Below are 20,807 nucleotides of genomic sequence, written 5' to 3' on the forward strand. Positions count from 1 at the left end.
TTAGCTTGTAAATTTTGAGTCCAAACTCCTGTTTGGCTATTTGATGAACTCTTTCTCTGTTGATTCTTATATCTCAGAATTTTTTCATTGAGATCCACAATTTTTATTTAATTTGCTTTAGAATAATTTGATCAGAACTGTTGACAATGTATTTTCTTTCTCTTCCAGGATGGTTGTCATTACGGCCAAGCTCCTTACATTTTTTTCGTTTTTTTGTTTTTTTAAATTGGTAAGATACCCAAGTGTTCAATTTCAGATTAGTGATTTACAACTCTGAACAAAGAAATTATTACATTACATACATTTGATATCTTTAAAACGCATAAACAATATTGTTAAATGAAAACAAATAGTCAAACCTTGGGTTTCAAATTCCTCACTTTTCAAACAATTTGGTTTACAAACAAAATTCTGAACCCATATTTGCCTTGGTTGCCATATGATAACTCTATTGCTGAACAAGCTACAGAGCAGTATCAGCCACCAATGATTCAACTCCTTATACTATTAATGTTAAAGAAAGTCAACGGCCTAACCAATCAACGACAGGACTACCAATTCAGAAGTTAGTGGCACTGAGATTGCCTTGTGTCACAATAAGAATCATCGATCATGTTGTTGTTTAAATTACATTTCAATGTGCATGTGGAAAAGATATTTTCATTTTTCAGTACATGCCACAGTAGAATTTAAATCAAATGAATTAACAAAAACCACATTAATTGACATTCACATAATATAAATGGCATTTAAGAATTATGCTTAAATTAAATTTAATGACAAAAATTTATTAATATAATAAACAGGGTGATTCAAAAGTCACAGAAATTTTTAAAAATTAATAACTCACAAACTATTTACAGTAAGATTAAAGTAAAGTAAAAACTGGAGTAAAGTAAAAACAAACATACCACTGAGCCTGTTACCAGTGTGCATCTTCTAATAAACAGACCATTACGAATGTTTTCAAACCCTCAGGTTCTTTCTCAGATAACTAATAACTCCTGTATGAATGCGATTCAAATTAAACTCGATTGGAACACCAGTCAGAACTCTATCGTGTGGATATTGATAATGTCATTCGTGCATCCGCCCCTTAACCGCTGTAGATTATCGTAAGTTCTTGTCCACAAGCACCTGCCAGGCTATTGACAGAGTGATTTCGTCCTTATAGTTAATGCAATTACCATCTTTGGTGAGATCTGCATGGCTACACCATGCAGATGTAAATAACTTCTAGCCATCTAAGATGGTGTATGTGTTGCGTAGTGTGGATAACCTATTGTCATGCTCAGTAAATATGACGTTATTGATATCCACACAAGAGAGTTCTAACTGGTGTTTCAATCAAATTTAATTTGTGTTGCATTCATTCAGGAGTTATTAGTTATCTGACGAAGAACCTGAGAGTTTGAAAACATTTGTAATGGTCTGTTTATTAGAAGATGCACACCAGTAACAGGCTCAGTGGTATGTTTATTTTTACAGTAAGATGATGTGGTTTTCACAGAAATGCTTAGAAAGAAGCAGGATTTTTTTGTGTGTAATAAAAACTTTAGTACCAAAATAGTTAATTTCTTGCCATAGATGGCACTGTAGGAAACTGAAAGCATTTGTAATTTGTTAAAATAAGAATAAAAAAATAATAATGTTCTTAGTGAAAGCTCTAATAACAACTACAGAAATTATGTAATGTTATCAAGTGCCATCTATGGCACGAAATGTAACTATTTCGGTACTAAAATTTTTATTACACAAAAAAATTCCTGCTTCTTTCTAAGCATTTCTGTGAAAATTGTGTCATCTTACTGTAAATAGTTTGAGTTATTCATTTTTTAAAATTTTTGTGACTTTCGAATCACCCTGTATATCATAATAATAATTAATGTTATTAATACTAGGTAGCCGGTTAATTAAAACTAAAAATAATAATTAATAGTGGCCTTTACACTGAAACTAAAATTAAAAATAAAATTAATTAATTTAAATTGAAATTAAATCAATTGAAACATGATAATTCAGAAAGTGTAGATAAACTAGTTGTCAGTCTTGATTGATTTGGTTATATTTCATCCAGGCAGTCAGAGTTGAGTCTCTGTTTATAATAATACCATGTAAAGTGTTGATTTTGGTTTTGGTTGGCTGTGATGGAGTATTTTGCTTTTAATATATATATAGAATAAATATAGATATAGACAAGCAATTATTTATTGTGACATTGTCACAATGCAGGAGTGCAACTTTTAATCATATTTTTAATTTATTTAATTTAAAATATATTCTCTCCACCTCAAATTAGTAGTAGTTTTTCTCCTGTACATCATACTTTTCCTTTAACAATAGTCGTGCTGATCATCTAACACCTTTTGGGGGAAGTTTTTAATTGAAATAACATAACTTCTGGTTTGCATTGGAAGTTCATATACAGGTATACCTCACCTTACGTCGGTAATTGGTTCCAGGAGAGGCGACGTAAATCGAATTTACTTGTTCCTAGGCTAAACCACAAATTACCATTCCCAGTTCTGTATTTTATTTATAAATGCATTTTTAATAATATATGGTTAATAAGAATCTATTTTAAGCTTACAAACAAATAAATTTTAGTTTTTAATATAGTACAGAAAAAAGTAATCTAAATTTACGAATACATGTACATACAGTACATACTTGTAAATGTACATGTTTATAATTTGGTGATGTTTACAGTACATCGCGGACTCTCTATTTGTGAATGTGGTTTTTCTAAGACATTATAAAATAAGATGATTTTTTAAGGTTAAATAACAAATAGTTATTAAAATTATTTTGCGATAGTAGAAAATAAACCAATTTATGTTCAATTTACCAATATCGAGTGGTGCTGACAATGACGCCAAACAGTAGATATTGGAACTACCATGAAAAATGCCAATAATGAGCACTTAAATACCGCTAAATAACACAACAACACAAAAACACGTTTTCATGTTTCGTTCCCTAGGATTTATGATGATTATATTAGCATTTACTGTAAATGTACATATTTTAATATGGTTTTATGTGCTTTTAACACTTTTCTAGTGATATTACGCTTCAATATTTGTGGCGGATGGATGTAAAGTCGAATAAAATGACTTAAACTTGATTTTTATTTTTCCATATACTTTTTTTGACAAACAACGTATTATTGAGAATGACATAACTTGAGACGACATAACTCAAGGTATACCTGTATAGTTAATTGGGGCCTCCTGCCCCTAAAGTTTTCATATCTGACTTATCTTTTATCCATCTAACTCCATTCTCAAGATTAAGGAAAGACGTGTATGGATGGACAGTGGGATGACAGATGGATGACAGTGGGAATTTATAGGTCTGCAATTTTAAAAAAATTGCAGTCCAACAAAACTGTCTTTTCCATTAAAATTCTTTAACAATGGTGAAATTAGCACTTTAATGCTAATTGAATTATCACGTTAGTGGTAATAAAAACCAGTACTTTCCACATCCCATTGACATCATCTTCAGGTAAAATAGAACATTTTAAAAATGTTCTATTTTATAAATACCCATTATAAAATTTGCTTGACCAAAAGAACACAATTAAATTTGTAAATATTAAAATTCAAATGTAAATATAAATGGAATTTGTAGAATTCAAACAACATAATCTTTCAAAGTTGTTTATCATCAGATATTATCAGATTTATGATAAGATTCACACTTATTAAAAAAATTGAGTGTTATATGCAAATGGTAGTAAAACTTTGTAAAAATTGAATAAATATAAAGTAAGTTGTTGAAATTAATAATAATTTTATTTTTTGAGTATTTTTTCATAATCTATAGTATAATATATATTTTTAAATGTAATAAATTTAATTTTTTAGGTTAAGTGTGCCTTTTCAAATGAATCATATTCGTCGAGTTGTTCTGTACACAAAGAATCTTCGCTATTTTGCCCAATGTCAGTTTTCTTCTGAAAGTGCTAGTCAATGCTTTTCTGAACCTTCAAGAAAAGAAAATACACAGGAAGGTAAATATTTTAAGATATGCAGTTCATATTTTAACATTTTTATAAATTTTTGTCTATAGTTTTGCTTTATAGAACAAACTCAGACAACTTTATACTCAGACAAAAATCTCATACCATATGTGAAATAAATAATTGCATTTTATATTGCAATATTTTGTTATATATAAGATCTGTAAGGAAATTAAAAAGTATTGAATAAAAATTAATCTAAAATCCATTCTTTTCCTATTAAGTATTTATATCACAATATATTTTAGCTTTGACCAAAGCCAATATAAATCAATGTTATCCCTCAGATAACATTATAAATGATCCTCTGTACAGAGAATTTAAATCAGTTAAACAAATTTTTCAAATTTATATTTATTTGATTTATGGAAAATTATGCAAATTTTAGAATATATTATCTGATAAATCTTAGTTTTACATTATAAGTACAGAAATTCAGGCACAAATTATTCTTAACAGTTGCTCAAAGTTCAAAATCTTCAGCAGACTGGACAAACAATATACACAAGTAAAACCTTAAATCTCCAATAAAGAACTTTAATATATATAAGTTTCAGACAAGCATTTTTGTTCTTTTACTAAAATCATCATCAGGTCTGCCCAACATTCCAAATTGGAATGCATCTCAATTTGAAATATTGGAGAGACCTGATGATGATTTTAGTAAAATATCAAAAACGTTTGTCTGAAACTTATATATTAAAGATTTTTATTGGATATTTAAGGTTTTTCTTGTGTGTAGTATCTTAACAGCAGCAGCACAACCAGAAATTTAGCAAGGGAGGTTCAATTTAAAAAAAAAATTAAGAAGTATTGATTGTTGCTGGAATAAAGCAGCAACATGCAATACTTCTTAATTTGTACAAATAATAATACTGTACAAATTATCTATATATATAAAAACGAATGTCTGTCTGTCTGTGTGTGTGTGTGTGTTTGTCCTTCATGCATTACCACACCATTTATCCGATTGCCATGAAACTTTGGGAAGTTGTTTAATACATTCCCGTGAAGGTTTGTGGCATATGTGAAGATCACCATTTCCCCCCTTTCAAAAATATATTTATATATGGATTAAGGCTTTTATGTCCAACAGATGGCGCTAACTTCCGACGACCTAAGTTTGCTTTTCTGTGAGGCATTATGCTTTTCTGTGAGAATGGACCTAAGCAGATCATTTTCTACCTATCTATATAAATAAAATACAACGTTTGTTTGTTCCTACCGATTCCTTTGAAATTTTGACACAACGTTGCATTCGAATATGCACGTGTTTTTATATAATATACATGTCGAAATTCCCCCTATGGGGGGAGATGGACAGGATTAAGGCTTACCGTGAAGAACTCGGCTTCTATTTATACTATTTTACATGCGGTTTTTTGCGTTTTTAATTGCGTTTTAATAGGTGACATCAACAGAATATACACTAAAAAGGGATTTTTTGAAATTTCCCCATGGGGGAAGTGTTACACATTTATAATAGATACATTTTGAGCCACAACAACGCGTGGCCGGGTCAGCTAGTGTATTATATATGTTATTGTGTATGACTGATTTATAGCAGTTGAATCTATTATAAAAAAATAATCAAAAGAAATCACTGAACAAATCACATGGCAGGTTTAAGTCATTAGTTTCATATGAATGTGAAAGGGGAAAATCATATTTTATTTCATTTCTAAGTATTTGGAAATTTTGGATTCTACAGTTTAAATTTATACTTATATGGCAACTGGCTTTAATTTTATTTTATATTTAAATATAAACAAACTCAGGGCTTAAAGTGACTCTCTTTTTTAGCTTTTTTAGCTTTTTTTCATAGCTCCTCTCTTTTTTAGCTTTTTTTCATAGCTCCTCTCTTTTTTAGCTTTTTCTGAGAAAAACTCACTTTTTTAGTTTTTTTCACTTCCCATGTGAAATTTTTTTTTTCGTAAATGCGCTCAGGAGCAAAATAGCGACCAGCACGTCCCCATATGCCTTATGGACCGTGCGCGACATGATAAGGCACTGTCGTATACACATGTAGTGTACTACATTTATATAAACTAACAAAACGAGGAGCTTCCCAAAGCTTGATACTCTGCACATGCTGTAGGAATTTGCACGTGGATTCTCCTTGCTTGTAACCTTGTGAAATACCGATCTCCGCGGCACTTCGATATAATCACGCTGCATTAAGACATAAGTACACTTCTAGTTCAGCGTTAAGAGTGATTTTTATACAGCATTATTTTTAGCATTTGTATTTATTTAAGTGCAGTGGACAAAAGAAAGAAATAGATTTTATTTAATACTAACAGTAGAAAGTCATGTTTTAGCAACGGAAAATCGTATAGAACCCAATACTTTCTGAAGTAAGTTGCTAAGCAAACTTCTTCCCAACTGCCTGCTATTCTTTAGCTTAAACGATGACATTACTCGTTTTTGACTACCGTAGCGATAATAAATTTGATTTCTACTGTTGTTATTAAATAAAACGTTGTAGGACACTCGTTTCAAAGCTTGTATCTTTCTAGCACTCTGTAAAATTAAAGATCGAGCGAATCTCATGCCAGGAAATACAAGATTTTAAACTAATATCCTAAATATTAATAACTTCTGTAAAGACAATCTTTAGACAAAGACAAAAGTTTGGTTTTAAGTGGGTGCTTATATATTTGGCATGCACCATGGTTTTCTGTATTCTAACGGTGTCCTTCATTTTCCATTTCGACAGAAACTATAAAACTCATCACGCACGTGCGCATTCGAACAGCTGCGGTCAATCCAGCACCAAATTAAAAAATTAATTTGTAAATATTTAGCGTCGAAAAACCGCTATTTTCACTTTAATCTAGCTTTTCGATATGCTTCTAGTCGAACTCAGTCAAAAAATTAATTTAATTATAATTTATTGAAGATTTTAATTTTTTAATATTAGAAAGTAATTAGCATAAATTACATGGTGTCATGTCTCATCTTCGCTCCCGTTCAAGTTTATTGTCCTATACATGCGCCGATGTTCATTTTTACTTCTGCTGGGGTTTTGTTTCAACTTCGACCATTTGGTTACGCAAAATGGGGAGATGGGCGTCACCTGATCGCATACCTGACTTTTTACAAGTTTCCTTACCTCGAAAGAAACTTATATTTTTTCTCAATTTTAATTATTATTAACTAACTTTTTTGATGGATTCTTATATCCTTGTATTACCTAAAGTTGCAGATATCGATGTGTAAAACTTTATTTAAAAAATTGTTTTTCTTATATTTTAAAATTCAAAAATAAATTAAATATCGGAAATGCTAAACTATAAGTACAGTGTGTTTTACATTATCATTGCGAACAGATACAGCCAATTATTTTATAAACATATTTATTATTTTAATTTTTATAAATTATTTAATTTGATGCAACGTGATCAATTAATTACTGTGGTGCATTAACATGGGCGTAACCAGGAAGGGGCATGGGTGGGCATGCCCCTCCCAGTTAACCTGGTGCCCCTCCCCAGAAAATTCTTCTTCTTCTTATTCAATTTAATATGGAGATTATAGCCTTTGCGGCTCTTTCTCCGACCAACGTTGCCAGTTGCTAAGCGAAACGGCTAGTGAGGCTAATGTAGCGCTCCAGCGCCGCCACATGTTGACTAGGAGTGATGGAGGCCGGTGGCTAGTAGATAGGTGTCAGCGTGTGCACAAGAGACATGTTTAGGGTCATCGTGTTGCCTTGGTCCTTGTGGGCTATAGTGTATTTGGAGCAATGTAGCCAGTAATGAAGTGTAGTTTCCGCTGCGCCACAATGGGGGCACCCCGGGGAGTCGTGTAGATGCCGTGAGTAAAGGAAAGCATGTAACGGGGCCGTCTCGGTCTGGAGCCGGGCCAAAAGCGTCTCCGCGTGGCGAGATGACGCGCAACTGTACCTCCAGGGGGCGAAAGGGCGTAGGTGGTCCTGGCCTTTGTTGCGGAGCACCGCTGACCAGGAATCCGTCAGGGTACCGATGGTGGTGTCCTGCAAAGCCCGGGTAAGGTTGCATGGCGTGAGGGGTTTCCAGATGGAGCCACAGAGCGGGTCCCCAGAAAATTACAGCCTCTAGGCCCCCCATAACAAACTCTGGCTACACCAATGCGCGTTAATTAATATGGAGGCGAGACTCGATTCAATTACTTTTTCATTTCAGACGTTAATTACAGTGTTATTTTAATGTAATTTTATACATAATGTATGTTTATTATAATTAATAAATCTATATAAGAATAATATCTGTGTCTAATAAAACAAAGCGATTATAAAAATAAAAAGCGTGCGTTCTATCTCAATCTTTTGTAAGCGAAATTTTATGATTTTAATTTTTAAAAAATGAGATTTTTATTTATAATTTCTGTAATTTGTTCTATAAGAGCAAAAAACTAAACTTATCAAATATCAACTCTCTGTAAATAATTTCATCATTTACTTATTAAAGTCAGATTTGTTAAATTTCATGGGATTGTATTATTTTTCAACTTCAGGGTAGTAGAAAGCTTTGTATATTTTCTCCCATAAAAGTAATAGACTCTGCCGGTTCCCCACTGTGAAGGACAACAAACTGCTAAATGTTTAATTACATTGTTTTCATAAACTCTCTTCTCTGTCAGTTGTGGGTCGAATGACTAACAAATTGTTTTATTGTATTCAGGGGAATAGATTTGTGAGACTAGTATTACCAGTAATGAATTCTGTAATTTTATTTTTAATCATTTAAAAAATATTGATAAAATTACCAAATAAATGATTGGGTCACAATTACTAGTGGTATTGCTATATAACAGACATGGGCAAATGCGACTCCGAGAGTCGCATGCGGTCTCGGAGTCGCATTTTTGAGTTTTATGTGGCTCTTGCTGAAAGTGTTAATTTCTGCCTTTTATTATTATTTTTACAGTTTTATTTCCACAATTTTGTGAAAATATGTTTATTAAAAAAATTCAATACTTGTTTTATATTATATAATAAAATCAAGGTACAGAACTGCAGTACAGAGTAAAAAAGTACAGAACTGCGGCTCCCATGCATTTTGCAAAACCTACATTTCGGCTCCCACTGAACTTTTGCTTGCCCACCCCTGCTATATAATGAACATGCAACCCACTGATTCTGCCAGAAGTTGTTTTTTTTTTCTTCTTTAATTACATTTTTTTTATGAAGAAATCAAAAAATGTACCTTGAAATAAATGGCATTTGAAATTTGGCATGTTATATGGAAACACATTCTGGTAGTTATGTTACTATTCCATTTGCTTTGCTGTGTAATGGTGGGAATTCTGTATGGGGCACATGAAAACTTAATGCGGGCCTGTTTTGGCTTAATGCAGTCTTACTGGTCACTTTTCTGGAGTATAAACTCAGCCTAACTATTTTCATATTTAATCTTATCAGTCCACTTAATAATCAATCTAATATCATACGCAATGTTATTGATACAAAATATGTGTGCGTTTGTGTGTTTTTTTAATAATGCCTGTTTTCGTTCATTTTAACACTATTAGCTTTTTTAGCTTTTTTTCAGTGTGAACTCTCTTTTCTCACTTTTTTTTATTGCCATGACTGCTTTAAGCCCTGCAAACTTCATTTGTTTACAAATAAAAAGGATATTAATAGCAGAGGGTTCAATTGTTCCCTTACACCACAACTGCACCACTGGTTCTTAATGAATATTTAAAGACTACAATAAATATGAACAAATATTTAATTAAGTGCACATTTTTTAAAATACTTTTAATAGAAATTGAAAGTCAATAAGTTTTTTTAATTAAATTTCAAATTAAAGTATGTTTATATTTTATTTTTGAGAAATTGCATAAATTGTAATTTACTTTCTTTTAATACAAATTCTTAATTTTTAAGACAAATATTGTAATGGTTTGCTTTCTTCACATTATATTAGGCTAAGGATTCCAACTAATTATAATAGAAATATATCATGCTCATTGACACCTCAATGATCATGATCATCTCATTCTCTTTTCATTATTATAAATTTGTAACTGATTTATATAATAAACAAAACACCACAAAAACCATAAAATATCACCTGCACAGAGTTTTAATATAATTTAAACTTAGACAAGCATTTTCAATATAATATTAGATCTGCATCAGGTCTGTATGGACAAATGTTTTTATATTTTAGAATGTACAGAAGAATGATTTAAATTTGAAAATTGCAAATAAATGTGAAAACACAAAGAATGTTTGCAGCTTCAGAATAAGGTGCTAAATTTTGCAACGATAGAATTACATTGCTATATATATTATATGTATATGTATAGAATAGATATAGATAAAAGTTTAGAAAGCATAAAATAAGATTAGTGTGTTCTTGTTTCAAATCAACCAAGGGTGGGAATAGTCTGGAAAAATTGAAATGACATGTTAAGCAATCATAAAAAGGCAGATTTGTACAGTTTTACAAGTGAAGATATGTAAAATTATGTCCAGGAGAAAAAAAAAAACAGAAAAAATTTTGTCATCCGATAAGTCTGCAGATTCGATAACCTGGTACTGCGTCAGTCCTGATGATGCCTGATTAACAGAATGTCACTGTACATTGAAAATGAGTATACTCAGGTCTGGCTGAATGATGTCACTAGGCTTACCTGAGTATACTTGGGTGTGGCCTTGAATGGGTTAATGGCCAACATAAAATTTAAATTGAAAATGAATGTATATTCCTTTTAAATTTTGTTTAGAATAAGAATTGGGAGGCAAAAAAATTTTGTTTGGTATAGCAAAAATGGTAGTTAAATTTAAATCAAACTCCAGTTTAACATTTGTATCTTTTAATGATTTTGTTCCATTCTTAAAAATAATAAATTTAAGAAAATAAAATAGCACATTACAGTAGAGCATCGATTATCCGACTTAATTGGGGACTAGGGTTGGTCGGATAACTGAAAAGTTGGATAACCGAAAAGTATGAAAAAATACATTATTAGTATAGTGTATTAGGCCTGGTTAAAATACTAGCCTCCCTTTCATGGTCGAGCCAGTGCTGCCAGCTAAAACATGCAAAAATTTAACAAAAATAATATTAAAGTAGCCAAGACATAGCCAAATATTGTAGCGCCACATCACTAGTGGACATTTGAGTTTGCCAACTAGAACGCGGTCGGTTAACCGATAAGTCAGTTGATCGGGGTTGGATAATCGATGCTCTACTGTACTTAAAATTATTTTTTAAAATAACTTAGAATAAATTTCAAATGAATAATATCTGATAATACTGCTAAGAACAAATGTTTAATGTTCTTATCAGTACTATTAACCCTTGTTGAAATTTTTAATTATAGAAGCTTAACAAAAAGATTTTATTTTTCAGTCATTGAAAATTAAGCTATATAGCAAATAACTTTGAATATGGATAAACTTGTTGGTTTTTAAATTTTGCAGGGAATGTTTCTAGAAAAAAATATCAAGAAAGAGAAATTTGTTTGTTTGGACCAAAAGATATGCGTGCTCCTTTACCTGGAAATATTGGTGTTATAACATCATCTCTGTTTGAAAATAATGTAAGTATTACTCTCATGAGTGCAATTTAAAACCTATTAATTTTTAATAAGTAAAATTGCAAATTATATAAGGAGTATTAATACAACTTTGTTATACATTTTGAAAAAGGATTAAGTATTTATGATTTTGACTAAGTTGAACATTAAATAGTTTATATCATTTCTTGTAACATTATCAAATCTAACTGTGAAATCAGTTTTACATAAATATTTTATTTTATAATGTGAATTGACATATTTTCTATTAAGATTAAAATTGGAATAAAAACTATTAAGTTGAATGAAGCTTGAAATCCATCATCACAAAATTGTATTGTATTTTTTGATAATATGACTTTGCCAGAATAGAATACAGTAGACTCCTGCTAGTCCAAACAATGCTAATCTGAATGTCTGCCTAATCTGAACATGTTTCCATCGGCGGAGAGGAAATTTTCTGTAACAAGAGGTCCTCTTAGGGGTGTTCCCCTTTTTCTTTCCTGCATGAACCACATGAATAAGACTTCATAAAGCTTGTAAAATGTTGAGGATCTTGCTGTTTGTTGATTTTCAAATGATTTTTCTGAAGTAGAGGCACAAAACTGCTCAATCTTTCCAGTTTCCAAAACTGCAGTTTTTTTCCAGTCTGTTGTGGCCTTAACCAATCCAGACTGTACTGCCAATTTCATTGCATTTTCACCCTTGTCCAGCCTTTTCAAAACATCCAGCTTATCTTTCAATGTACACGTGTGTTTTTGTTTCATGCCTATTGTAGCAGCAGACTAAACTAAACTAAAATAATGTAGAGCAAAGAGTACATTCAACATCCACAATTAAGCATGCTAACTCACACAGTAGCATCAGTCAACTGATTGGAATCTTGGACTGTGTATTAAAAACAATGTTTTTTTACAGTTAAAATAATCTTAAGGTAAACAATGAAGACAGGTTGCCATTTCAAAATTAAAAAATTTGTTTTTGTTAACTGTTTGTGCTCTCTATTGAGTTCAAGTTAGATGAAATAAGGGGTGGGGTGCTGATGACATTGATGGTGTTGGATATATATAAACCAGACCTGTTTTACTGCTTCTGCGTTATTTCAGTTATTAGGCTAATCCAAACAGGGCTCTGTCGCAATTAGTTCGGACTAGCAGAACTCTACTGTATTAGATATGTATTCTAGTAAGTTCAAGTTATTAAAAATATATAGCATTTTTCTGCATTTGTTTTTAATTATATATGTAATGTCAGAAAGGTAATATAGGCTTCCCTATGCAACAAAAAATACAATTCCCATTAAAATTAATTCCAAAACAAGAGAATATTGTAAAAATCAAATAAATGACAATACAATAAAATATAAAATTCTTTTACAATGCATTCTATGTTTGAAGTACACAAAATAAAGTAAAAGTATGTATGTATGTAAGTAAAATAAAGTATGTTTTTTATGTTGGCTAAATATTTATAATAATGAAAAAAGAATGATCTGATCACGACATTATTGTCAATGTTATGCTGTATTTCTAGCATTAGTAGTTGGAATTCTTAGACTAATATAATGTGAAGAAAACAAACTATTACAATACTTATTTCTTAAAAATAATAATTTGTATTAAAAACAGTAAATCAACATTTTATGTATATAAGAATGAGTGTGTTCAAATTTAAATTATAATTTAAATTTCCTACCTAAATAACAAATCATAGAAGCTTCGCCCATCATATGATATACATTAGCGAGGTTGAGGCTGAAGTTTTAAACGCGAAAACGTGTACGTCAGACGTTCAGTGCCGCTTTCCTGTAAGCCTAGAAGTTTGACAATAGTGTTCAGAATGCCGAGCATGATTGCACTGACTTTCCAAACACCGTTGTCAAACTTCTAGGCTTACAGGAAAGCGACGCTGAACGTCCGATGTACACATTTTCACGTTTAAAGCTTCAGCCTCAATCTCTCTGTTATTTACAACCTTGAACTTGTTACTCGAATGTAAATGTAAATTTTGTTAGAAGGAAGTAATGGGCAAGACAAAAGTTCAACCACATATGAATAATTGCAATATAATTAACTTTCTTAGAGAAAGGGCAAAAACCTTCCTAAAATTGTAACAGACTAAGTAAAAGTTTGTTGAAGAAACTTTCTTAGAAGTGAGTATATTTAGATGGAGTAAGACTTTTAAAGATATAAGAGAACACATTGAGAATGAACCATTTTCCTGTTACCAGCATCATTGACAATAGCAGAAACTGCTTATCAAATTGACAAGCTTATTCATGATCAGTGAATTACTGTAAGAAACAATAATGCAATTTTGCATATCAATATGAGAAGTGTGCATGCTATCATTCAAGGACAACTTCAATATTGGAAGATGTATGCTCATTGGATCCTATGAATGTTAACTGACATTCACAAACAGTGATGATTGCAACTACTAAAACATTGTTGGCATGATACAGAGAGTGATGAATTCTTACAGTCCATTGTTACAACAGTTGAGACTTGGATACACTACTATACTTCCAAAACAAAAAGACCATCAATGCAATGGTTTCATTCTAAGTCCCCAAAGTCAAAGAAAGTGAAAGATAAAATTTTTAGTAGGCAAAATCATGGCTACTTTTTTGGGATATGCAGTGTTTTGCATGTAGCTTTCTTCACACTTAGTAGTAGACAATAAATGCAGACAATTACTCAAATCACTTGGTGGAGCTGATGAAGACAGCCATTTGAAACAAGAGGAGGAAAAGTCAAACTTCTGCTTCTTTTGTCAGCTATCCATTTGCATGTTGCCACTCATACTATAGTGATGATTCAGAAATTGAAATGGATTGTTCTTCCTGTTCTTTCCCAACCTCCATACAGTCCCACTCTTGTCCCACCAGACTTCCATCTGTTTGGACCACCTAAAGAATTTTTAGGGGGAAGAAGTTTACCTCTAATGAAGAAGTAAAAGTTGTTTGAGACTGGGTACATTAGCAGCCAAAAGACTGCTTCTGATGGGTTAATCTAGAATTAGCGGCACAAATGTATTGCAAAGGAAGGAAACCACATTAAGAAATAAGATAATAAACATTAATGTATGATTTTGTTTAATTATCAAATTGTAATTTATATTTGAAAACACTTCATGCAACTTAAATATAAGTTTTCATTTGAGACAAAGACCAGGGCACTGAATTTTACTTGTGTTCTGATTGTTTTTAAAGAAAACATTGAGTTATCTGTTTTCTATTATTACTTAAAAGAAAAAATAAATTTATAACTAAATTTACAGTTATGAAAAATGAAGATGCATCCTTGAAAAGCATTAATTAAATGCTTGCTTGGCAAGTAACAGAAAAACAAATGCATAATTGTTACATAATTTATGTCAGTTGAAAGCACATGATCTAACGAGTATCAGTCAAAAATAAAAATGCTGATTTTCCCAAAGGAAAAAGTTATGAAAGTTTGAAAAAATTTTCTAAAATTTTCAATGACTGTTAGATCCTCTGATCAGAATCAAAACTGCACTGTCACAATAATAACGGTGATTGTTTTCATTGTTTAATTAATGTGATGCACTATAAACATACTAATTAGACATTTATTCTCGCAGGTGAATGAAAAAGTAATTGAAATAGAAACTATAAATCCTATTGTTTTTGACGTATAAATCCTATTTTCAAACTCGTAACTTTTTCATTTCAGAAAACCAGTGTTTTTATTTTTGTTTGATACTCATTAACTCATGTGCTTTCAATCGATGTAAAGTATGCAGTGATTATACATTTGTTTCTCTGTTACTTGCCATATTAGCAGTTAACATATTAAAAGAAGAGTTCTAATTGAAGTATTAGTATAAATGATATAACAAATTATAGAATAGTTTTTGTAGAAAATTACTTTTAATATAAAATATTTAAAATTTTAGTTTTTTTAATGTACTTTCTATTAAACTTTCTATTAAAACAAGTGAAGATCTTGTGAAAATCTAGTGATGTTGTTTGCCAAACTCTGTCTCAGGTTCGATGGAAGCACACCTCCACACTCAATTCAGAGAATATTTACAGTTTATTTACAAAACAAAATATGTAAAATGTACAAGTTTGACAACATAACATATACAGGACAACAAAGTATGGTGTCTCACATACCAGGTTGACCTTTGGGAACCATTAGATATCAGACTCTGTAGAGGGCTCAGTCAGTTGGCTCAACTATATGGTCCGTCCAGTCTCCGCACTTACCCATCCCTGAGATTGTTATCAGAAGAGTTCACTCTCTCTACTCTCAGTGGGCTTCTCAAGTGCCAGAGGCTACCATATTATCAGTCTCTTGCCCTTCTCTCTCCCATTTGCTCTGCTATTTAAGGTTTTTTTGGATGGAAAACTTCCCACCAATCACAAACCATTCTTTCATGAACAGCTTACACTTAGGTCCACTGTTATCCGACAAGAGTGGAGCTTACATTAACGTCCACCACTTGATTTTGTTTAGTAGTTTTTTTATATGGCAAGCAGCCTATCGTCTGCGAACAAATATTGAAGGAATGAATTGAGTTAAACATCATGCATGGTACTAGTTACATTTAACCAAATAAAATCTGGTACAATTAAAATAGAAAAACATTAACTAAATTAAACCGACTCCCTTGGCCCAAGCTGTGCTCTATCTCCTTAACTGTTTTTATCCATCCCATTCACCAATTAATGTTGTTTTCCCGGCTAAACCAATTTGATTGGAAATATTGTCAAATAAAAGTAACCTAAATGCTAAAACAATAAACTAATCTCAGTTGTATTAAATTAAAATAAAAACATACTCGTTTGGCTAAAATGGTGGATCCTGAGTTCTGGAGTAATGTAGTATTTGTGTTAGTCCTTTTGGCTAGAAATAACCATTAAATAATCACACAAATTAAACTAGATTGAACCAAATATAAAATTATGTCAGAATAAATTAAATTGAATCAAATCAAACATTAAGGTAAATTAAATGAAATCAACCATAAATCAAACACTCAAGGCCCTACTTATCTACTGGTTCCGCCCTTTCCATTTTGGTAGTTCCACCCACATTGTCTTTCCCCTGCCTTACCTCTAGTCTCTAGATTTGGTATAATTCATTTTAAAATAATTATTGCATTCTTCCCTCTTTTTCCTCTCAGTGTATTGCAAACTGTTACAATAGACTTAAATTAATAAATAAATTAATAAAAAATGAAATTCAAAAAAAATAAATTAACATCCTAAACAATACATTTATCAGCAAAATAAGTTTCCAGAACTGTTCAAAACTTTCCTGTCTTTTTCCTCTCATGCCCAATTCCTCCACACTTTCCCCAAAACTTCCACTCTAGATCAACTCTTTTACCCTAACAAATTTGCTCTTTACAGCTAAACCATTTAATTCCTGCCTGTTATCCTGCTCACATGCTCAAAGTCCACTAACCGAAACATAACCAGACTCAGTGCTATTCTGCTCCAGACCCTACACACACTATTCTGGCCGCTTGTCAAACCACAAAACATTTCTGTTTACGGACTCCTGTGCACCCGTGCGGGCGGTCGCGCTCTGTCATCGGTCGGGCGTCCCCGGCCGCTTCTGCTGGCCTTCCTGGGGATCGGGTGGTCAGGCGCGATCGTAATCTTTCTTAGCCACGGCCGCGTCCGGCTGGTTGTGGTCTTTGGGAGGGTTGTGGGGCGCCGGGGGCGCTTGTGTGGTGGCGGGGGGCAGTTGTGTGTGGGGGTGTACAGTTGCTCCGTTCGTCAGTTCAATACAGCCCATGCATTGAGTTAAGTAAAGACAACAATACACCAGTCTGACATTCGTCAGTTTCTTTTAGGCCTGCCACTCACATCTAACCCACACACACTATATCTGCAGTACTGTCGTACTAAATAAATCCACTCCCCCATTTCCCTTGGCCTTCGATTATAAATGTCACCACAATACTACACTTTACTTTCCTAAATACACATTATTACATGAACCTTTTATTCCTGTCTTCACTTCTTTGAAACTTCTTCTTGTCCTTTGTCATAGTAATCTGTGCTCTTGTCCTTAATACTATACTGCTTACCCTTTCTCTTCACGGTGGTCATACCGAACCTTGTTTTAGGTTTACTTAATGCTCCATTTTTGTTTTTCCCTCGCCCCTCGTGGGCATTGCTTGACATGTGAAGTTTACTGGGTTACTTCACATTATTGCCCAAATGGGGTCAAGCTTCCCTTGTCAAGTCCTCCCAGTAGGCACTTCCCTGGCTTGTCGCTTCATGCTCAAGCCAGGCACCCTTCCAAATTCATTATTCCAAATTGTTCAGGTTGACCACCTTTGGCTTAGCCATTGTCACTTTCTTTTCCTCCGTGGCTCTGGACAAGTCAGAAATACTGGTTAGGTTACGTTATGTTGGTAAATTTTCCTATCAATCTTTCATTCATGTCTTCTTTATCTACTCCTTTTTCTGCACTGGCCGGGTTTCGCACCACTCACTTTATTAAAATTGTCTCGACATGCTAGCCCAATTTTTGCTTACAAAATAATTACCAAATAAGTAAATTCTAAATTAATTTCTTACCCTATACCCAGCCTCATCTAAATACCTTGCAATAAACTGCAATTATTCTCCTCTTACCCGGCCTGTGCGAAACAAGGAGTATCGTGCACCCTAGCACTTGGCAGCCTCTGCTGCTTGACTAACATTTACTAATAATACTAACATTGTAACATCGCGTTCTATTTACAGACTACATCAATACTTAAAATTTATGAGCCCTCTCAAGGGACTAGTTAAAACATTATGAGCCCTTCTTGGACAAATATACTTTACACCTTTTTTTCTGGGTCCTTTAGTGCTCCCTGAGCGGAAAAGGGCCCATAGAACTTATTCCAAAACTGTCGCGTAGGGGGGGGGGAAAAAGCCTATCGTCTGATTGCAGGTGGGTCCAATTGATAAGGTCGAATTTCTTTTGTTCCCTCTCTGCTAAAAGACTAATACATCTCTCACCAACAAGGTTCAAACTGCACTTTAACAAAAGCCTGTTTGACCTAAACACACGCCACAAACACATGCAATAATTATCATTACACAAATTAGTTTCATACAATACATTTCCACCTTTTAGTATTTTGTTAGTATACAGTAATAACTATAATGATATGTTATTGTATACTAACAAATCCTTTACAATTATACATACTTAACATCTAGCAGACACACATTTACAGTACCAATACAATCCTTGGCAAATTGTCCCATTACACTATATTCAGAATCGCCTTGTAGATATCACTTATATCTATTCTGATAGGACTAAACAATGATATTAACATGCCCTGCATGTCTGATCTGGAGGTTCTGGACCATTCCTAACTTCCAATCTGGACAGAGCGTTAGAATTAGTGTTTTTTTTCCTTTTTCTGTGCCTGATCTCGACATTATATTTCTGTAATGTATAGATGTAATGACAAAATGTATAGACCCATGTAATTTACAATTATTTTATGTAAAAACTGTATTCATTTGAAAAAAATTTACATGTAGTGATGATCCAGAAATTGATATGATGCTTGCCAAGCCATGGCGTCTTCAGTGAAAAGTCCTGTAAATCTTAAGAGATTTATGAAGGATTTTTTAACTTCCATTTTTTAAAAAACATTTGAGAAGCACACTTTTTCTATTTACTCAATAAAGGTTCATACTAATGCTTGTTCACAAAAACAATATCATTGAAAACTATGATGACCATGTTGTGATCTCACCTTATATGAGATATAATTATCATATCTCATAAGGGGAGGTCACAAATACAGGTAACCCCCGTATAACACGGCACTTCTATAGCACGGATTCACTCTGACACGGTTTGAGAATTGGATAAAACCCTCGTACAACATGAAGTGTAATAAATTTTTACATACTTAAGTACTAATAGTTCATGAAAATAATAATTTTCGTGAACTATTAGTACTTAAGTATGTAAATTTTCTTTTCCCGCCTTCTGTCGATACACGTGGTCCTTCTCGAAACTTGTTTCAATGTTGCCAGATCTCAATGTTTCTGCTTTTGATGTTGCCAGATGTTTTTCTCTTATTCCATACTTGTTTTTTTTCATAAGTGCTTAGCACCATATAAGGAAATTTATAAAGATCTTTTTACTAAAAGCAAGCAATCTAAAATTACATACTTTTTGCAAAAGGTAAAGCATGGATCTGAAGATAATGCAGAAAAATGCTCAGAAGATAAGGATAACTTGCCAAAAAGAAAACACCCTCGGTTAATAGTGTTTAGTGATGATGAAGAAAACATTGCTTAATTTATATTAATATGTATCACTTAAGAAAATTTTAATAAAGATATTTATCTTAATTATGAAAACATAATAGCATGTTTTTTAATTTTTGGAACCTAACCCCCCTTTTCGTACTAGTTCTTTGTTTCGTATAACACGGATTCGCATAACACGGCAATTTTTTGGAACGTAACTCCTGTGTTATACGGGGGTTACCTGTATTACAAATTCATTTTTCTGGAAAATTCTGAAAAAGAAAAATTTATATTCATTTAAATATTTTTTAATTGTATATTTTGTAATTCTTGTGAGATGTGATTATTGAGAATATTTGTATGGATAGTAATCAATGAAAGTCATCAAACAGTGATGCAGACAACCAGAATTTTATCCAGTGCACAAATTTGATATAAGTATGTCTAAGATTAGTTCATGCTTGATAAAAAATGGAAAATTTTAAAAAATAGATTTTAAATATTTAAAACATTTCTAATTTTTCCATTATTATCCTCCTTGATTCTTATATTATTTAATAAAAATATATAAGATTAATGGGACTTGTAATACATGCAGCAAAAAATTACAATATTTGATGGACATTCTTTTCTGTTACAATTATCTGTTGATGTGGCTTGTATTTTACAAATGTAGGGAGAAAATGTCAATGATCGTCATATGTATTGATACACAAACAAAATGCCAAATTGTTTGAATACATACGATATTTACTAATATCCAGTTTAATAAATTTTTTATAAGAATTTGGTAACATCTTTCAAAGTAACTCTTCTATAGATTAAGTAGCTTATTTAAACAAATCAGGCTGAAATTTAGAAGTCAGAATCATTGCTTTAAGATAAAATATGCTGCACTAATTGTTTAAGTTTAAAACTTCACTGGAATGTGAATGTTTAGTAAATTTGTGTATTTATAATGAATTTCCTTAGGTAATTACTTCTCTAGGTCAGAATTGATATCCTATTGAATAA

General features: G+C 32.2%; 1 protein-coding gene across 2 annotated transcripts in view; it reads left to right on the top strand.

Moving 5' to 3' along the window:
* The window catches only part of LOC136983197 (cobalamin trafficking protein CblD), a 41,742-nt gene that overhangs the window by 6,864 nt on the left and 14,071 nt on the right, over positions 1-20,807 (top strand). For both annotated transcript variants that reach the window (XM_067279883.1, XM_067279884.1), the window contains exons 2-3: positions 3,873-4,018; positions 11,442-11,560. In XM_067279883.1, coding sequence (XP_067135984.1) covers positions 3,892-4,018; positions 11,442-11,560 — 246 coding nt within the window. In that variant the 5' untranslated portion in view covers positions 3,873-3,891. The remainder of the gene's footprint in view (positions 1-3,872; positions 4,019-11,441; positions 11,561-20,807) is intronic.

This window comes from Centruroides vittatus, unplaced genomic scaffold (genome assembly GCF_030686945.1).
Source record: "Centruroides vittatus isolate TY-2023 unplaced genomic scaffold, ASM3068694v2 contig_878, whole genome shotgun sequence".
Taxonomy (NCBI): Eukaryota; Metazoa; Arthropoda; class Arachnida; order Scorpiones; family Buthidae; genus Centruroides; species Centruroides vittatus.